Source organism: Podarcis liolepis (genome assembly GCF_965112155.1).
Source record: "Podarcis liolepis genome assembly, chromosome: 13".
NCBI classification, from domain to species: Eukaryota; Metazoa; Chordata; class Lepidosauria; order Squamata; family Lacertidae; genus Podarcis; species Podarcis liolepis.
Genome location: NC_139573.1, coordinates 11,585,774 through 11,602,675, shown reverse-complemented (window position 1 = coordinate 11,602,675; position 16,902 = coordinate 11,585,774). Strand labels below are relative to the sequence as shown.

At 38.0% G+C, this 16,902-nt stretch overlaps 1 protein-coding gene across 1 annotated transcript; it reads left to right on the top strand.

The window, feature by feature from the left end:
- The first annotated feature begins 321 nt into the window (after positions 1 to 321).
- Positions 322 to 15,911, top strand: LOC310691356 (vomeronasal type-2 receptor 26-like). The gene is made up of 7 exons (XM_083471124.1): positions 322 to 482; positions 5,704 to 6,818; positions 8,293 to 8,584; positions 9,111 to 9,998; positions 10,659 to 10,886; positions 12,342 to 12,468; positions 12,990 to 15,911. The coding sequence occupies exons 2-7, from the start codon at positions 6,598 to 6,600 to the stop codon at positions 13,889 to 13,891; spliced, it is 2,658 nt and encodes an 885-aa protein (XP_083327250.1). The 5' UTR covers positions 322 to 482; positions 5,704 to 6,597; the 3' UTR covers positions 13,892 to 15,911.
- Positions 15,912 to 16,902: the final 991 nt, after the last annotated feature.

Sequence of the window (16,902 nt, the reverse complement as noted above, 5' to 3'; positions counted from 1 at the left end):
AGAGATTGGAACCACTGACCTTCTGATCGGCAAGTCCTAGGCTCAGTGGTTTAACCCACAGCGCCACCCGCATTCAACTTCTTATCCAGTTACAAACACAAAATGTAGGTCAAGCATAATAGACCTACATAATAGAGGTGTTAATGAATAGGGGCTGTGTGAAGGAATGAAACTATGGATGCTATGCAACATCAAATGACTGAAAGCCTGCTTCTGCTGTTCCTAAAGTCATGGTCTTGTGAAAGGCTCCTAGGGCTGAAGGGTGGGGCAAGGCAGGTGGGAAACGCCATTGCCTGATAGCCAGCACAAAGTCTCCCCTCACCCCTCGTTTCTCTTTCCTCTGCTTCTCCTGCACACCATTGGTACGCTCCTATGGGAAGCTGCAGAGGGAAGAGAAGGAAGGGAAGCTAGCTTATACTGAACCAATTCACTACTGCATTTAGTTCCATATTGTCTACAATGATGGACAGCAGCTTGATAAGGTTTCTTTTTTTTTTTTAAATGCATTTTTATTGAAGTTATACACAAAAAACAGACATATAAGAAAATACAAAGAAAAAATTACAAAGAAAAAAAAAGAAAGAAAAAAGAAAAACCACACATCCGAAAAAAGAAAAACACACAATCTGAACTTCCCTCCATCCTTTTGATAAGTATCAAATATCTCCTTCCATTACGTATTTGATTTTCAATCTATAGTCTTAAATTCACTCACTGGTTGTATTGTTCTAACCCCGTCAGTTCACTTTAAGCATTTATTCCAATATATTTCCAAAATTTACTCCAATTTTTCAGAAATTTCTGTTCATCCTGATCTCTTATTTTACCTGTTAGTTTATCAAGCTCAGCATAGTTTACCATTCTAATCTGCCAGTCCTTTATGTTGGGGATGGTTTCCACTTTCCAATATTGTGCCAACATAATTCTCGCTGCTGTGGTGGCGTAGAGGAATATCGTCCTATCTTCCTTTTTAATTTCTTTATCCATCATTCCCAACAGGAAGGCTTCAGGCCTCTTGGGAAAGGTATACTTAAATATTTTTTTAAGTTCATTATAAATTAATTCCCAAAAGCCTTTCACCTTTTTACATGTCCACCATAAATGATATAGGTCACCCTCCACCTCGCCACATTTCCAGCATCTCTTATCCTTTAATCTATACATTTTGGCCAATTTCACAGGGGTGTGGTACCATCTATATAGCATCTTCCAGATATTTTCTCTCAGTGCCATACATGCTGTGAACTTTATGTTACAATTCCAAACCTCTATCCACCTTTCAAAATCAATATTATAACCAAAGTCAATTGCCCATTTAATCATTGCCTCCTTCACCTCCTCGTCTTTTGTGTACCACTCTAGTAATATATCATAAATTCTGGACAGGGTTTTATTTTTGCCTTCTATTACTTCTATATTAAATTTTGATTTTTTATCATCAAAACCCGCCTTCCTCTTATCCTCTTTTAACAAATCATTCACCTGGTGGTATTGCAGCCAACCAGTGAATAAATTTTTTATTTCTTCATAAGGTCTAAGTTTGGGCCCTTGGTCAGTTTTTCTTAACATTTCTTCATAGGTGGCGTTTATCTCCTCCATATTTATTTTCTTGATCGTTAAGGCCTCTATTGGTGAAATCCACCATGGGGTCTTTCTTTCAAGGAGGTTTTTGTTCCTTTCCCATGCTTGATATAATGGTCCCCTAAAAATATGGTCTAAGAAACTCTTGTGAACTTTCACTTTCCCATACCAAAGGTACGAATGCCATCCGTACCAATTATTAAAGCCTTCCAGGTCCAGTAGCTCTCTATTCTCTAGTTTTATCCAATCTTTTACCCAATATATACAAGCCGCTTCATAGTATAAGCTTAGGTCTGGGAGAGAAAAACCCCCTCTTTCTTTTTTGTCTATCAAAATTTTCATTTTTATCCGTGGCCTTTTCCCCTGCCAAATATACTTTGCCAAGGCTCTCTGCCACTCTTTACATTGTTTTAGGCCTTTAAGTATGGGGATGGTTTGGAATAAAAATAACATTCTGGGTAGAATGTTCATTTTAACAACAGCTATCCTCCCCAGAAAGGAGAGTTTCATCCTCCCCCAAATTTCCATGTCTTTCTTTATACTCCTCCAGGTAGCATCGTAATTATCCTTATATAAATTTATGTTCTTAGCTGTAACCCAGATCCCAAGATATTTCACTTTCTTAGCTACCGCAATTTTGGTCTTTCTTTCTAGATCTATCACTTCTTCCTTTGTTAAGTTTTTAACTAACATTTTGGTTTTGTTTTTATTTACCTTAAGTCCTGCCACGGCTCCAAATTCGTCAATTTTTTGTAAAGCTTCTTTTACGCTGTTTTTTGGGTCTTCTAAGGTTAGTACAATGTCATCTGCAAAGGCCTTGATTTTGTATTCCCTCTTTCCTACCCTGACTCCTGTGACTTCTGTTGCCCCCCTCAGTCTCTCGTTTAGTATTTCTAATACTGTTATAAATAATAGAGGGGACAGGGGGCAGCCTTGTCTAGTTCCTTTATATATACTAAAATATTCTGTTGTGGTGTTGTTTATTACCAATTTTGCCTTCTGTTCCTTATATATAGCTTCTATGCCTTTTCTAAATTTCTCTCCCATTCCCATCATTTCCAAACTTTTCTTCAAGAAATCCCACGAGATGTTATCAAACGCTTTTTCAGCATCTATGAATACCAAGGCCGCTTGTCTATCTATGCTCATATCCAAATATTCAATAATGTCTATCAAGTTCCTTACATTGTCCCTTAATTGTCTCCCTGGGAGGAAGCCCGTTTGATCTTTATGTATTCTGTTGTTCAAAACCTTTTTTAGTCTTTCTGCCATTATATCTGCAAATAGCTTATAATCATTATTTAGTAGTGAAATTGGCCTATAGTTTTTCACTTCCAAAGTATCTGCCTCTTTTTTGGGAATCAAAGTAATATATGCTTCCTTCCAGGTATTCGGGATCCTTCCTTCCTTTAATATATTATTCATCACTTCACCTAACACTGGGGATATTTGGTTACTTAGTGTTTTATAATATTTGGCTGAGAGCCCATCTGGGCCTGGCACTTTCCCGTTTTTCATCTTTTTAATAGCCTTCTTTATCTCTTCTTGGGTAATTTCCTGGTCTAGTATCTCTTTTTCTTCTTTTGGGATTTGTTTTAGATGATGTTCTTGCAAAAACTGCTCTATTTCTTGTTTTGTTTCCTTTCCTCTTTTATATAAGTCCTTATAATATTTTTGAAATATCTTCCTTATTTCTTTTGGCTCTTCCACAATCCTTTCTCCTTCCCTTATCTTACTAATCGTGTTTTGTTTTCTTCTTTCTCTTATTTGCCACGCCAAATATTTGCCTATCTTGTTTGCGGATTCAAATGTCCTCTGGTTCATCATTTTAATTTTCCATTCTACCTCTTGATCAATTATTGTAGAAAGTTTAGCTTGTAATATCTTTATATTCTGTTTTGCAATCTCCTCACTGGGGTTGATGGTTAATTTTTTTTCATTTTCCATAATCTGTGTTAGGATCTGTTCCTTCTTTGACTCTTTTTCTTTTCTTACTTGGCTATTTTTCTGTATTAAAAAGCCCCTCATAACTGCCTTTCCTGCGTCCCACACCGTCTCTATAGCAGTTTCCCCGTTTAGATTCCATTTAAGGTAATCTTCTATTGTCTCTATTGCCTTATTTACGATCTTCTGATCATTAAATAGAAATTCATTCATTCTCCATCTAGTTGTTTTAATATCCTTGCCTTTCAGCTCACTGTAAACCGCATTATGGTCAGATATAATTCTTGGGAGAATTTCTGATTTAATTAAATTCTGAGTTAATTCCTTCGAGATCCAAATGCTATCTATTCGTCCCCAGCTCTGATTTGGGTTTGAGAAAAAAGTGTATTGTTTTGTAGTGGGGTTTTTGAGTCTCCATGCATCAATTAATCCCAGATTATTTACCATGTCAAAAAAAGATCGTGGTAATTTACCTTCCTTCTTTTCTTGTTTTTTTGTTAACTTATCTAAATTTGGAGACACCACCCCATTAAAGTCACCCATTAAAATCATTTTTTGATCCATCCATTCCATCAATTTATCTCTTAATTCAGCATAGAAGGCAGATTTTTTATCATTTGGAGCATATATTCCAACAACAATTATTTTTTCTCCCTGAAACACCATCTGAACAATGATTACTCTCCCTTGATCATCTTTATATAATAGTTGTGGCTCATATTTTTCCTTAATATATAATACCACCCCTCTTTTCTTCACTCTATCTGATGTCACAAAGTCTACTCCCAGTCTCTTATTACATAATAATCTCTTATGCTTATTTATTATATGCGTCTCTTGGAGGCATATTAAGTCATAATTCTTTTTCAATAATACATGCGTAATCTGATTCCTTTTATTTTTATTGTTCAGCCCATTCACATTCCAGTTTAGTATTTTTAGCGTCATCTGTTCTGTAATATAAGTTAACTTATCAAACCTATGTGCAATCTACTGTTCTTTGTCTCCTTTCTCTGGTTCTTCTCCTTCTCCTTTTGAGCTCTCCTCTCTTTCTTCTTCTTCACTCCCCCCATTTTCTTCCCCCTGCTGGTTCCCCACCTCCTCCTCTCCCATCATTTTCCCCAGGTCCTTCTCATATCTCCTTGCAAATTTTTGTAGTTCTGAGATGGTAGACAGTTTGAACTTTTTTTCTTTGAAATAGAATGAAATACCCTCCGGAAACTCCCATCTGTACAGGATCCCATTTTTCTTCAATTGATTTGTTAATTTTTTATATGGGTCCCTCCTTCGAAGAAATCTCGAAGGAATCTCTTTATAAATAATAATTGGGTTTCCTCCAATATATAACCTTTTAACATAATTCTGTTTCAAAATTTCAAAATTTCATTTCTTATCTCCAATGAATTAAACATGGCTATTACATCTCCTGGCAATTTTTTCCCTCTGGCTTTTGCCGATTTTATTCTTATTCGGAATATGTTTACCAGACCATGGTTTATCTCTTCTTCTTTTCTATCTAACCATATTGCCAGCTCTTTCACCACTTTAGCTCGGATATTCTCATTTAAGTCCTCTGCTATTCCTCTAAATTTTAAATTAGATTGATTCTGGCGCATCTGCGTCATAGCCATGTTGTCCAACAACTCTTCCTGTGTTGCTCCTATCTCTTTAACTTCTAGTCTAATCCTGTCCATCTCTTTCTTACTGTCTTTCGCATCCTTTTGCACCCTCTTCACTGAATCCTCCAAACCCTTAGTTCTTACCGAGAGATCCTTAACCTTTCCTGTCAATTCTCCCACCACTTCCTCCAGTTTCTTATCTAAGGTATCTTGAACCTCTATCAATTTTCTCTCAATATACTGTTCATTATTTTTAAATTCCTTTCTTATTTCGGCCATCAAGCTATCGTAATCTCTGATTTCTCTTGCCTCCTTCCCCTCTTCTTGTCTTGAAGGCCTCCTTTCCGCTGGTGTTGCCACCCCCTTTTTAGAGCCGTTCGGCATTTGTATATTTGAGTTTAAGTCTTCCTAATATACTATAGGGGTAGGGTATAGAGGTAACCAGGCTAGCGTCCCTCGGATAATTGCAGCGAGGGTCCAAAATTAATTAAATTGATACAGTGCAAAAGTTAACTCTTATATAAGGTCAAGTAATAATAATACAGTACAATAATATAAGGTTTCAGACTGGGGTCTCTTCCAGCAATACCTGGAGATGTTAGGTATTGAATGTCAGACCCTCTGCACATGAACCATATGTGGTACCACTGTGTAATAGCTCTTTTTCTCTTTCTTCTCCACTCGTAGAAGTTTGTCCCATTTATAAATGGATGCAGTTGGATATCAGCCCTTTTTCATCTGTTTTGCTTTTCTGTTTTGGATTGTATAGTGACTGCTTTTTCCTTGAAGTTCATTTTACCATATATATTTTTGGGTTGGTGAGGATTCACAGAAGGGTCAAAGGTTCAATTAAAAAATGATGGACCCAGGTGCATTTTTTAGGAGGAGCTTCGACTTTGGCTATTCACGCCTCACTGCCAGCCCTGCGCCAGTTTGCGAGGCTGGCATCTGATCTCAATGATTTACCTAGCAAACTAGTAAAATCTTACTTTTCCTAATTGAGAATTGCCTGAGGCAACAAATGTTTACTTGACAGTTCTGCCAAAGATGATGCGCCATGGAGTCCGTAAAAAATTGCAAGTGATTGTCTCCCCTGCAATTATTAAAATGACAATAATTAAGTCACCTTGCCAATGCTCCAGAAGGCAAAACGTGAGGTGGGGGAAAATCAGCAAGCAAGTCTGAAATGTTTATAGTCTCCCAGTGTCCCATAGACAGTTAGAATAATGCAGGAGAGGGAGGCCAGGCTCTGTGATTGTACAGGTCATATATCAAATCACATCATCTTATTTACCATTCAAGGCAGGTATTTGCGACAGAGTTTAATGAGAAGATGCATGCATGTCCCTTTAAGCACTGAACTGGCAGAATCTGCTGCCTCCAAATCCATGCTGTTCAAATCAGGCTGATGATGATAATGATGATGATATTGTAGAGAGGCAAAGAAGAGTCCATGTGTAGAACCTTGCTGCTGCTGCTTCTCTGGCTCTCCCCCAACATGGTGTGCCAAGTGCATAGTGCTAATTTTACTACAACTAATCCTGTACCTATTCCACATGAGTGGTATGAGCCAGGTGACCCTGTCATTGGTAGGATAGCATCTCATATCCGCTACCTCTTCCCCACTGTTTTATTCAATAAACACCCCTCTGAAGTCTTGATTGACAGACCAATGTAAGTAAATAGTCCTTAATATTATTTTTTTCATTCTTTACATTTTTATATTTGACTGAAATATACTTTGTTTTGAATGAATAGTTTTAGAACTGTATTGATTTGATGGATGATATAAGAAATATCTGTGCATACAGGTTATGTCTGCACTGTCAGTTAGACATTAGGAATCCTTAAGATTTAGTGATCCAATTCTGCAAAGAGAAAATTGAGTAAGAATAGAACAGGGCAGCATAAAAACCTAAGAAATAAAGTAGCCAAATTTGCTGACGTGACAAAAATTTTCAGAGTGCCTAAAACAAAAATGAATTGCCAAACTGGATGTATAGACAGTTAAATGATGAATGTAATTCAATCTGTAAAGTGATCTATGTTTTTTTTTGGGGGGGGGGGAGTCCTTCATTCACTTATAAGTCTATGGTGTTTAAACTGGGGGTGATTGACCACAAATGAGTTACTGGGACAGTAATGGATAGCTCATTGAAAATAATGACTCAGTGTATAGAAACTGTAGAAATGACAAATTCCATTCTAGAAATCCTCACTTAAGCCTTAAGGGACTGAAACCAAAACCACCCAAATCATAATGCTATCATACTAATTATGGAATAGTGTGTACAGTCCTGGTCACCTCATCTAAAAAGATACATTGTACATCTGGGAAAGGTTCAGAAAAAGCAAAAATCTATGGTGCGACTACACTTGGAATACTGTGTTCCGGTCACCTCATCTAAAAAGGAATACTGTACACATCATAATGCTATTATACTAATTATGGAATATTATGTACAGTTCTGGTCATCTCTGAGGCAGAGAGCAGCACAACAGTTCATCAATGCTGCTCCAACTGTTAAGACTGTTCAGTTAACTGCCATAACTGTCAACTGTCATAACTGCCACAACTTGTATGACCTCACAGAGTTCTACAGCTCTTGAAATTAACCTTTTACATATGCATTTTGGATGCTAACATCCCACATTCTGAGGGGAAGAAGAAGCAGAGAGTACACTCGCTATCATTGCTAGCATACAAGTAGGCATACTTGGTAGAAATACATGTGAAACTCTCCATTGCTGTATCTTTATTCTCTTGAAAACCTGATGATTTGCACTGAAAATTGCAACTGCCGTCAGCTTTATTATCATTTAATGCAAGTTTGCATTTCCAGAGAAAGCTACAGCCAAAGGGATATAGCAATAATTTCAAAAACTGTAGCATAGTCATATGACACAGCAGTTATTTCTAGATGAAGTGAAAGTCAAGAAAATTCCTGACCCATTCTGTATATTCACAATCTATGTCTTTGAGAAATAAAATAAAAAAAGATTTGAGCTAAAGAGTCATTCAAATATTCTAACAGAACAAAACAAGGAACAAAACAAGACCCATCTTTCCTCTAAAAGTTCTCTCTCTCAGATGTAGATTTTGTACACTATTTACTTTCCCCAGGTAATAATGCCACTTTATTCACAGCGTGTTATCAAAGTTCTACCAGCACATCCTTGCCCTGGTGTTTGCGATTGATGAGATCAATGGGAATCCCAAGGTCTTGCCCAATGTCACTCTTGGGTTCCACATCTATGACAGCTACTATCAATCTAAGATGACCTACCGCACCACTCTGGATCTGCTGTTTAACTCATATACCTTTGTCCCCAACTACAAATGTGGCTCCCAGGAAAATGTAATAGGAGTCATTGGGGGACTGAGCTCTGAGGTCACCTCGTGTATGGCAAACATCTTGGGTCTTTACAAAATTCCACAGGTAGGGACATTCTGGGTATCAGAAAATTGAGTTTTCACACCATAATTCACTCTTCAACTCTTTTTCCAGTAGAAGACTATGAATTTATAAATTTGGAGTGGTATAACAGAGACAATTGAAAGGGACTGAAATGTATGGATTTGTTGCTGATGTTATAGCATGGGGTCTCCAACAATGTTCATGACAGGGGCAAGGTTACAAAGGATGTGTGCTTAATGCATTTAAGGGAAGATTAATTCAAAGGTGCCAGGATGGTAAATGGGATATACAGATGGGAACATATATCCTGGGAACATATTGTCAATGGATCATATAAGATCAGGACATGTTAACTAGAAATGTTCCCCATATAAAATAGGAAATTGAGCAAGATGGCTTGTGCATTTTTTATGTAAGAGGAAGTGGGTTCCTCCCCCCCCCCAAAAAAAAAAAACACCAACAACAGTAAATTTGAGATGTGTGGGATAAATAGGTTTGTTATGAATACTTCCATCAATTCCTTATGGTTGTCTTTTTTCTTTTTCAGATTTCATATGGTTCATTTGAAGCAGCCACAAATGATCAAATTAAATTCCCTTCTTTTTACCACATGGCTCCTAATGAAGCTCTTCAGTATCAAGGAATTATCCAGTTGCTTCTGCATTTTGGATGGAAATGGGTTGGGCTCATCACTCCAGCTAATGAAGCTGGAGAACATTTCTTGAATACCATTGAACCAATGTTTTTCAAAAATGGGATCTGTTCAGCATTCACAGAAAGAGCTGAATACCATGTGCATGTCACTGGTAAGATAACTGATATGCTGAGAGAGACAAGGATTTTGTCCCCAGCTTTCATAACAAGCAAAGCAAATGCAGTTGTTGTATATGGAGAAAGTGCATCTATTACATGGTTGTCCACTGCTCTAAAGCTGATGAAGTTATCTGAGTTCATATTTTCCCAGTCTAAAAAGAACTTACGTGAAGGAAAAGTATGGATTACCACAGCTCAGATTGATTTCATTTTATACGAACTTCAGAAAGTTATTGATGTTAATATACAAATGTTGCATGGTGCTATCTCTTTTGCAATTCATTCCAAGGAAGTTCGTGACTTCCCAGATTTTCTGCAACATGTAAATCCTTCCTGGGAAGAGGGAGATGATTTTATCTCAGGTTTCTGGGAACAAACATTTGATTGTTCATTTGCAGACTCTACTAAGTCAACAAAGATAGCTAAGCCTTGTACCGGAGAGGAAATGTTGGAGAGCCTTCCTGCGCCTTTTTTTGAAATGAGCATGACCAGCCACAGTTACAGTATCTATAATGCTGTCTCTGCTTTGGCACATGCCTTACATAGGCACTTGGCTGGATCCAACAGCAGAAGAATGGAGGCTGCACGCAGACGATCTCCTCAGAATGTAGAGCCTTGGAAGGTAATGTTTGCGGTTACAAAAAGTTTGGTTTGCAAAGTGTTCATTATTGTGCCCTGCCTTGATATTTTATGTGAGTTGGTATTTAGTTATAAATAAAACAAATAAAAGGTATCCTGTTAAAGAAACAAACAATGAAGATTTCTACTGCACTGCAGGCTATGCTTCTTATAGCAGAACATGAATTAAAGAGGGGGTTTGTCATAACGTTAACTTAAAAAACAACAACCCACAGTTGTCATCTCCCCTCTCCTAGAACACGTTCCTCTTAGAGTTAGAGTATCTGCATGGAGAAACAATTGCACATATTTTAATATGTGATTGATTGGTCCCAATTATCCAAGAACATATAATAACATAATACTGATTAAAAAGTGAGATGGAAAAAGGGCATAATAGACGTCTTTTAATATGACAATATGTAACCTTTCTTTCGAATGTATTCAAAAATTATCAATCAGTGTCATGTATGGTATAAAATTCCTTCATTTGCAGAAAACAAGAATGGTCCTCCCAATTCTCAACTTTCATAAACTATACTTTGAATTAAAACTTTATAACCCTTAGTTATAAAGATCTTGAATGCATCTAGGAAAGCTATTCAGCAATCTTAATCAGAATGTTATAATACTTTATAGTCCTTTTGGTTCTCTTTCCACCTAGCTCCACTCATTCCTACAGAAGATCTCATTCAACAACTCTGTTGGTGATGAAATTACATTAAATGAACATGGAGAATTAGCAGCTGGTTATGATATTACAAATTTGATCACTTTCCCAAATAGATCCTACATCAGGGTCAAAGTGGGAAGGCTGGATCCTCAGGCCCCTGCAGGCAAAGAGTTCACCATTAATGATGGACAAATTAAATGGCACAGGGACTTCACTCAGGTGAGGAAATAAATTTCTCAAATGCCAACATTCATGGTTATCCAAATAAAATGGGATGCAATGAAAACAAGGAGGCTTTTTTCACTTAGCACCTGATTAAATGTGATGTTTCCTCGGAGAGAAAAGTAGGGTTTATAGAGAGGAAATTCATATATAGATGGATAGTATTTTAATGGAGAGAATCTCTATTTGAACAATTGGCTTTACTTGTGGGAACACGCTAGCATGTTAGTTTAGATTTTAGAATGTTTTATCATTTTACTGTTGTTAGGCTCTCTGAGCCCGGCTTCAGCTGGGGTGGGTGGGATATAAATAATTTTATTTATTATTATTATTATTATTATTATTATTATTATTATTATTATTATTATTAAGATCCTACTTGTTGCCCAACTAATGTTAATCACAATTTGCTTTGTATGTGATATTATATTGTATATGATATGAAAATTGCCTTTCTATATATTGTTTATTTGTAAGCCACCAAGGAGTAAGCAATGTCCTTTAAGGAACACTGTAAGGTCTAACACTAAATAAACATATGAGCCACAATACGAAAAAGAGCAACATGCACAGAAGACATCTCGCATTAAGGACCAATGGCTATCAGATACTGTTGTCAGACATTCTTTTATGTGACGTCCCAGAGGCAGATCTCCGGTTAGTGGAATCTGATATAATGCTAAGCTTCTTACAGCATTGCTTGGGCTTAAAATGAACATTATAATCTTCTGGAGTTTGCATGATGCTAGGTGCAGCAGGTATACATCTAGGCATAGCTGCACCTAGTGCATCAACCTAAAAGGGGCATAAGCAGACCAGCCACAGAAGCCACTTGAGACCCTAGTGATGAGTTGGAATCTCAAGGTAGTTCCACACTACAAACGTCTTCCTTCACAGTGAGTCCAATCCCTCCCAGAAGGGATCCCAATCCTTTTGAGAGACAGAATCCACTCACCCAAAGCACTTTGGAATTATAAGGATTCAGCCAGCATCCTGTCCAACACCACCTTCAGACAGCAGTGCAGCACCTTCACTGTTTCTCCTCATTCCAAGGGAATTCTAAGATACCGGTGTTCATCATCAGTATACATATGAACACTGTGCTCCAGATTCCTTGAAGATAGCCCCTAACTGTTTCATATAAACGTTTAATCACAAAGATGAAAGAACCTGAAACCTCATGGGGAACCACAGCCCCAAAACCATGGAACTAAGCAAGATGCTCCTAGTAGAACATTCATGTAATTCTGCAAGTAGAAGCAAAACCGCTAAGATATACTCAAATCTAATAATGCTTAACGGCTGCTTTTTATCCCATTTTATGTTCCACTTGTGCCCATATGGATCATAGGTTTCACATTATTGGTCCTCCTATTGCTGATAGATCCCCTGATGTTAGATTAAATCCCATAAAACCTTTAAAAACAAAATTATTCCTATATATTTGGATAGGTGCCACCCCTGTCAGTATGTAATGACAAATGCCGTCCTGGTTACGGGAAGAAAAAGAAGGAGAGAAGTAAATTTTGTTGCTATGATTGTGAACCATGTCCCAGCGGGATGTACTCAAATGAAAAGGGTGAGAAATGTCATCTTAAGATAGACCAAAATGCACAACTTATTTAGCCAACTCTGAGGTCCTTAAAATTTTGTTGTGGTGTGGGGGGTTAAATAATTGATTTCTGTATTGTTCTCATTGTTTACAATATAATCTTTAAAAAATCCTGAAGAAAATATTTTTTCAGAAAGGAACGTAATACATTTTGCATCCAAATTCTACTAAATTCTGATGGAATAGAAGTGATGGTCACTCCACGAAGAAGAAGACATCTGAAATCATCTCACAAGATTTCAGCTGTAACGTTGCTCTCTTTTCACTACAGGGCATTCTAAGAAAGAGAAGGAGGGCCACTAAAAGATAGAGATATCCTCTATGTAGAAATTCCAGATTTGATGCATGAGATCTATTTTTGAAATATCTCAGACAAAAGTTTTTGAGTTAGAAGATTGAAAGCTACCCTGGTAAAGAACATTAGCTAGGTGGACTCCTGAGGACTAAAATTCTTAAGAATTGTCTGTAATTTCATTTTGTCTTTTCAGACATGGAAACATGTATCAGTTGCCCAGCAAATAAGTATCCAAACAAAGACCAGGATAATTGCATTCCTAAGATACCAAACTTTCTGGGCTTTGATGAAACTTTAGCCATCATTTCAACTTCCTCTGCACTATTGTTTTCTCTGATCACAGCTCTAGTGTTGGGCATCTTCATTAAGCACAAGGACACCGTAATTGTCAAAGCCAACAATAGAAGCCTGACTTACATTCTCCTTGTGTCCCTCCTCTTGTGTTTCCTCTGCTCCTTGATGTTCATTGGAACACCTAAGCAGGCAACCTGCCCACTCCGACAAACAAGTTTTGGCATCGTCTTCTCTGTGGCCCTCTCCAGCATCTTGGCCAAAACGATATCAGTGGTTTTGGCATTCATGGCTACCAAGCCAGGATCCACAATCAGAAAGTGGGTAGGCAAAAAACTGGCTTATTCAATTGTCCTCTCTGGCTCCACTGTTCAAGTGGGGCTCTGTGGTCTTTGGCTGGCAACTTTCCCCCCATTCCCAGATTTGGACATGCAATCAATGAGTGAAGAAATTATATTCTTATGTAATGAAGGGTCCGTCCACATGTTCTACTGTGTTTTGAGCTACATGGGCTTCCTGGCCACTGTCAGCTTCACTGTGGCTTTCCTAGCCAGGAAGTTACCTGACAGCTTCAATGAAGCCAAGTTCATCACCTTCAGCATGCTGGTCTTTTGCAGTGTTTGGATCTCCTTTATTCCAACTTACCTGAGCACCAGAGGAAAATACATGGTGGCTGTGGAGATCTTCTCCATCTTGGCTTCTAGTGCTGGATTACTGGCTTGCATCTTTTCCCCCAAATGCTACATTATTCTTGTGAGGCCTGAGTTGAACACCAGAGAACATCTAATGCAAAGAAAGATATAAGTAATATAAAAATTTGTAGTTCCATGAATGTTCTTAATTTTCAACACTGAAATGTCAAAAATGTGAATGAATGAGGACATGTGACCAAATGAAAATATTTCAGCTGTTTTGTGCTCTGTTTCTGGGCTGCAAAATTGTTGCATGTTATTTTAAGAGGCCATTCAGACCAAATGAGGCAAATGTTCACATAACCTTCTGAACTTCAACTGAAGACAATGAAACTCTGAAATTGAAAGAGAAACATCAACATTATTCTATAGTTGTTCTGATTAGACAGCTAACGTAAATGAAGTTAAGTATTAGAGTTGTTTTTTACCAAGTGGTATATTAATTATTTAAGAAACTAAATAAAAAAGCTATGTTATATTAGTGAGGCCTTAATTCAACAATCGAGAGCAACTGATATAGAGAAATACAGTGGTACCTCGGGTTAAGTACTTAATTTGTTCCGAAGGTCCGTTCTTAACCTGAAACTGTTCTTAACCTGAAGCACCACTTTAGCCTATGGGGCCTCCTGCTGCTGCCGCACCGCCGGAGCACAATTTCTGTTCTCATCTTGAAGCAAAGTTCTTAACCCGAGGTACTATTTCTGGGTTAGCGGAGTCTGTAACCTGAAGCGTATGTAACCTGAAGCGTATGTAACCCGAGGTACCACTGTATGTAAATGACAGATGTGTTTGTAGTTTCACTTATGTTCTTGGTATCAGTTTAGGAACATGAGGTCGGACAAGTGTATATTGGAATCCCCATTTGTGTCTACAAACTAACTCACCCCTAAATATTACGGCTTGGTTTCTCCCACAAACACGAGATGACTCTGGCTGTTAATTATTTCAGATTTATTGCTAAAACAACAAACTAGATGGCGCTCCTCTACACATTGTCCTCCCCAGAAGATGGAGTTGCACGGACTGAGCTCCTCCCCCTTCCCCAGCACGGAAGCCCCCATCTTCTCTTCCAGTATCTTTCGTGTGTCTCTGCCACTTTTGAAATCCTGAGATTTGGCAGAGAGCGTTTCCTGCATTCCAACGTCTTGCCAACTATTGGAGTTCTCACACATCTGACTGTCCCTTTGGTCAGAGCTCAGATTACAGTTGCTCTCCCCCTCCTCTCTGCTTTCTGCTGTTAACTGTCCTCTCCCTGTGCCTGCTTCTTCTCCTCCTGTCAGTATCTGAGCTTCGCTGATACTAAAACACACTGCCTTGTGAGCTATTTTGCTGGAGTCAAATGGACACAGCTCTGAGAATAGGCCCAAATTATCTTATGCCCAGTAAAGAGCTCTCACAAACTGGACTGTTCCCCATACAGTTGGTTTATTACAAAAGAATAAATGATCTTTTAACAATAGATTGATTAGCATAGTTCAGAATATATAGAACCATGGGTGTATATCCTCACGCATTCAAACTCAAAGTAATAAGTTCCTACACTACAAGGGGAAGATAAAGGGATTGAGGATAACTGTTGTATGATTCCCAAGCAGGGCTGGCCCTCCCATGAGGAAAGGTGAGGCAACCATCTCTGGTGGCAAGATCCACAGGGGCAGCAGATCCCAATGTTGATCTTTATTCCCCACTTGTTCCTGATGGAGACATTCACTCATTCCTTCTTCCCTGGAGAGGATGGAGATGCCATTTTGTGGCTTACCTCAGGCACCAAAGTGTTCTGGACCAGCTCTGCTCCCAAGAAGATAGTGATCGATGCAGAGTTTACCTGTACCTATCCAACCATTTACTAGAGCAATTGCTGCAGCTATGTAGGCATAAGGCTGTGCTGCACCCAGGATCCAGAAATTCTATGCCTGAAGCTATTGTAGTTCTGAATGATATATCTGGGCTTCACACTGACAAGCAACTTCACTAAAATCTAAATTGACTTATATTTAACATCATCAGAGGCTATGCCATTCAATCCTCCACAAGTAGCATCTAATACAAAGAAAGATATAAACAGAAGACTTTCTGGGTTCATACATGTTCTTTGTATTCTAAGTCAAAATATCAACATATGTAAATCAATTTATGTAATACAAAATCTTTTATTTCTGGATTGCAAAATGGTTGTCTCTTCTTTAAAGAAGCTGTTCTGACCAAATGTGAAAAACAGTTGAAAAGCGGATCCAAATTTCAACTGAAGAAACTGAAACTTTGAGATGAAAACAGAAACTTATTATTTATTTTTATGAAGCTATATAGAGCTTGTGGTTGCCAGACCACTATAAATTCTGGACCCAGCAAGTGTCAGAATTTAATTAGGGTTTGGGATGCCAAACTATGTACTAGACATCTCTAATCATCTGAATCAGCAGCTAATTAATATAAGCTAATTTCCCATGAAGTGATAGACTGGGTGATGTGTCAAAGGATCAAAGGGAACCCAGTGTGAAATGGCAAAGACATCCCCTCCCCAAAATTATCCAGTTCCCCTCCCCCATTACATTCATATAATTGACCTAGGTACCCAGAAGCCATTGTTCTTGGTGAGAACTTGCTGCTCACACAAATAGAAAGTTATCATGTTGCTTCCATCAACACCTTGCTGACAAGGTACCCACAAAGGCACAAGAAGCAGTATCTACCTCCCTCCATTTTCTCGCTTCTCCATTACATGGCTGCATACAAAAAAACAACAAAAAACAAGCAAAATCATGTTCTTCCTAACCTATAATTCCATGAGGTGATAAATATATTTACTTGACAGTTCTACTAATGATGATGCAAGATGGAGTCCTTAAAAAATGGCAAGAAGTAATTGTCTCCCCTGTAATTATTAAAATTACAATGATTAAGTCACCTTGCCAATGCTCCAGAAGGCAAAATGTTGGGTGGGGGAGAATCAGCAAGCAAGTCTGAAAGGTTTCATAGACAGTTAGAATAATGCAGAAGAGAGAAGCCAGGCTCTGTGATTGTATAGGCAATACTTCAAATCACTTCATCTTATTTACCATTCAAGGCCGGTCTTTGCAACAGTGTTTAATGATAAGATGTATGCATGTCCCTTTAATCACTGAA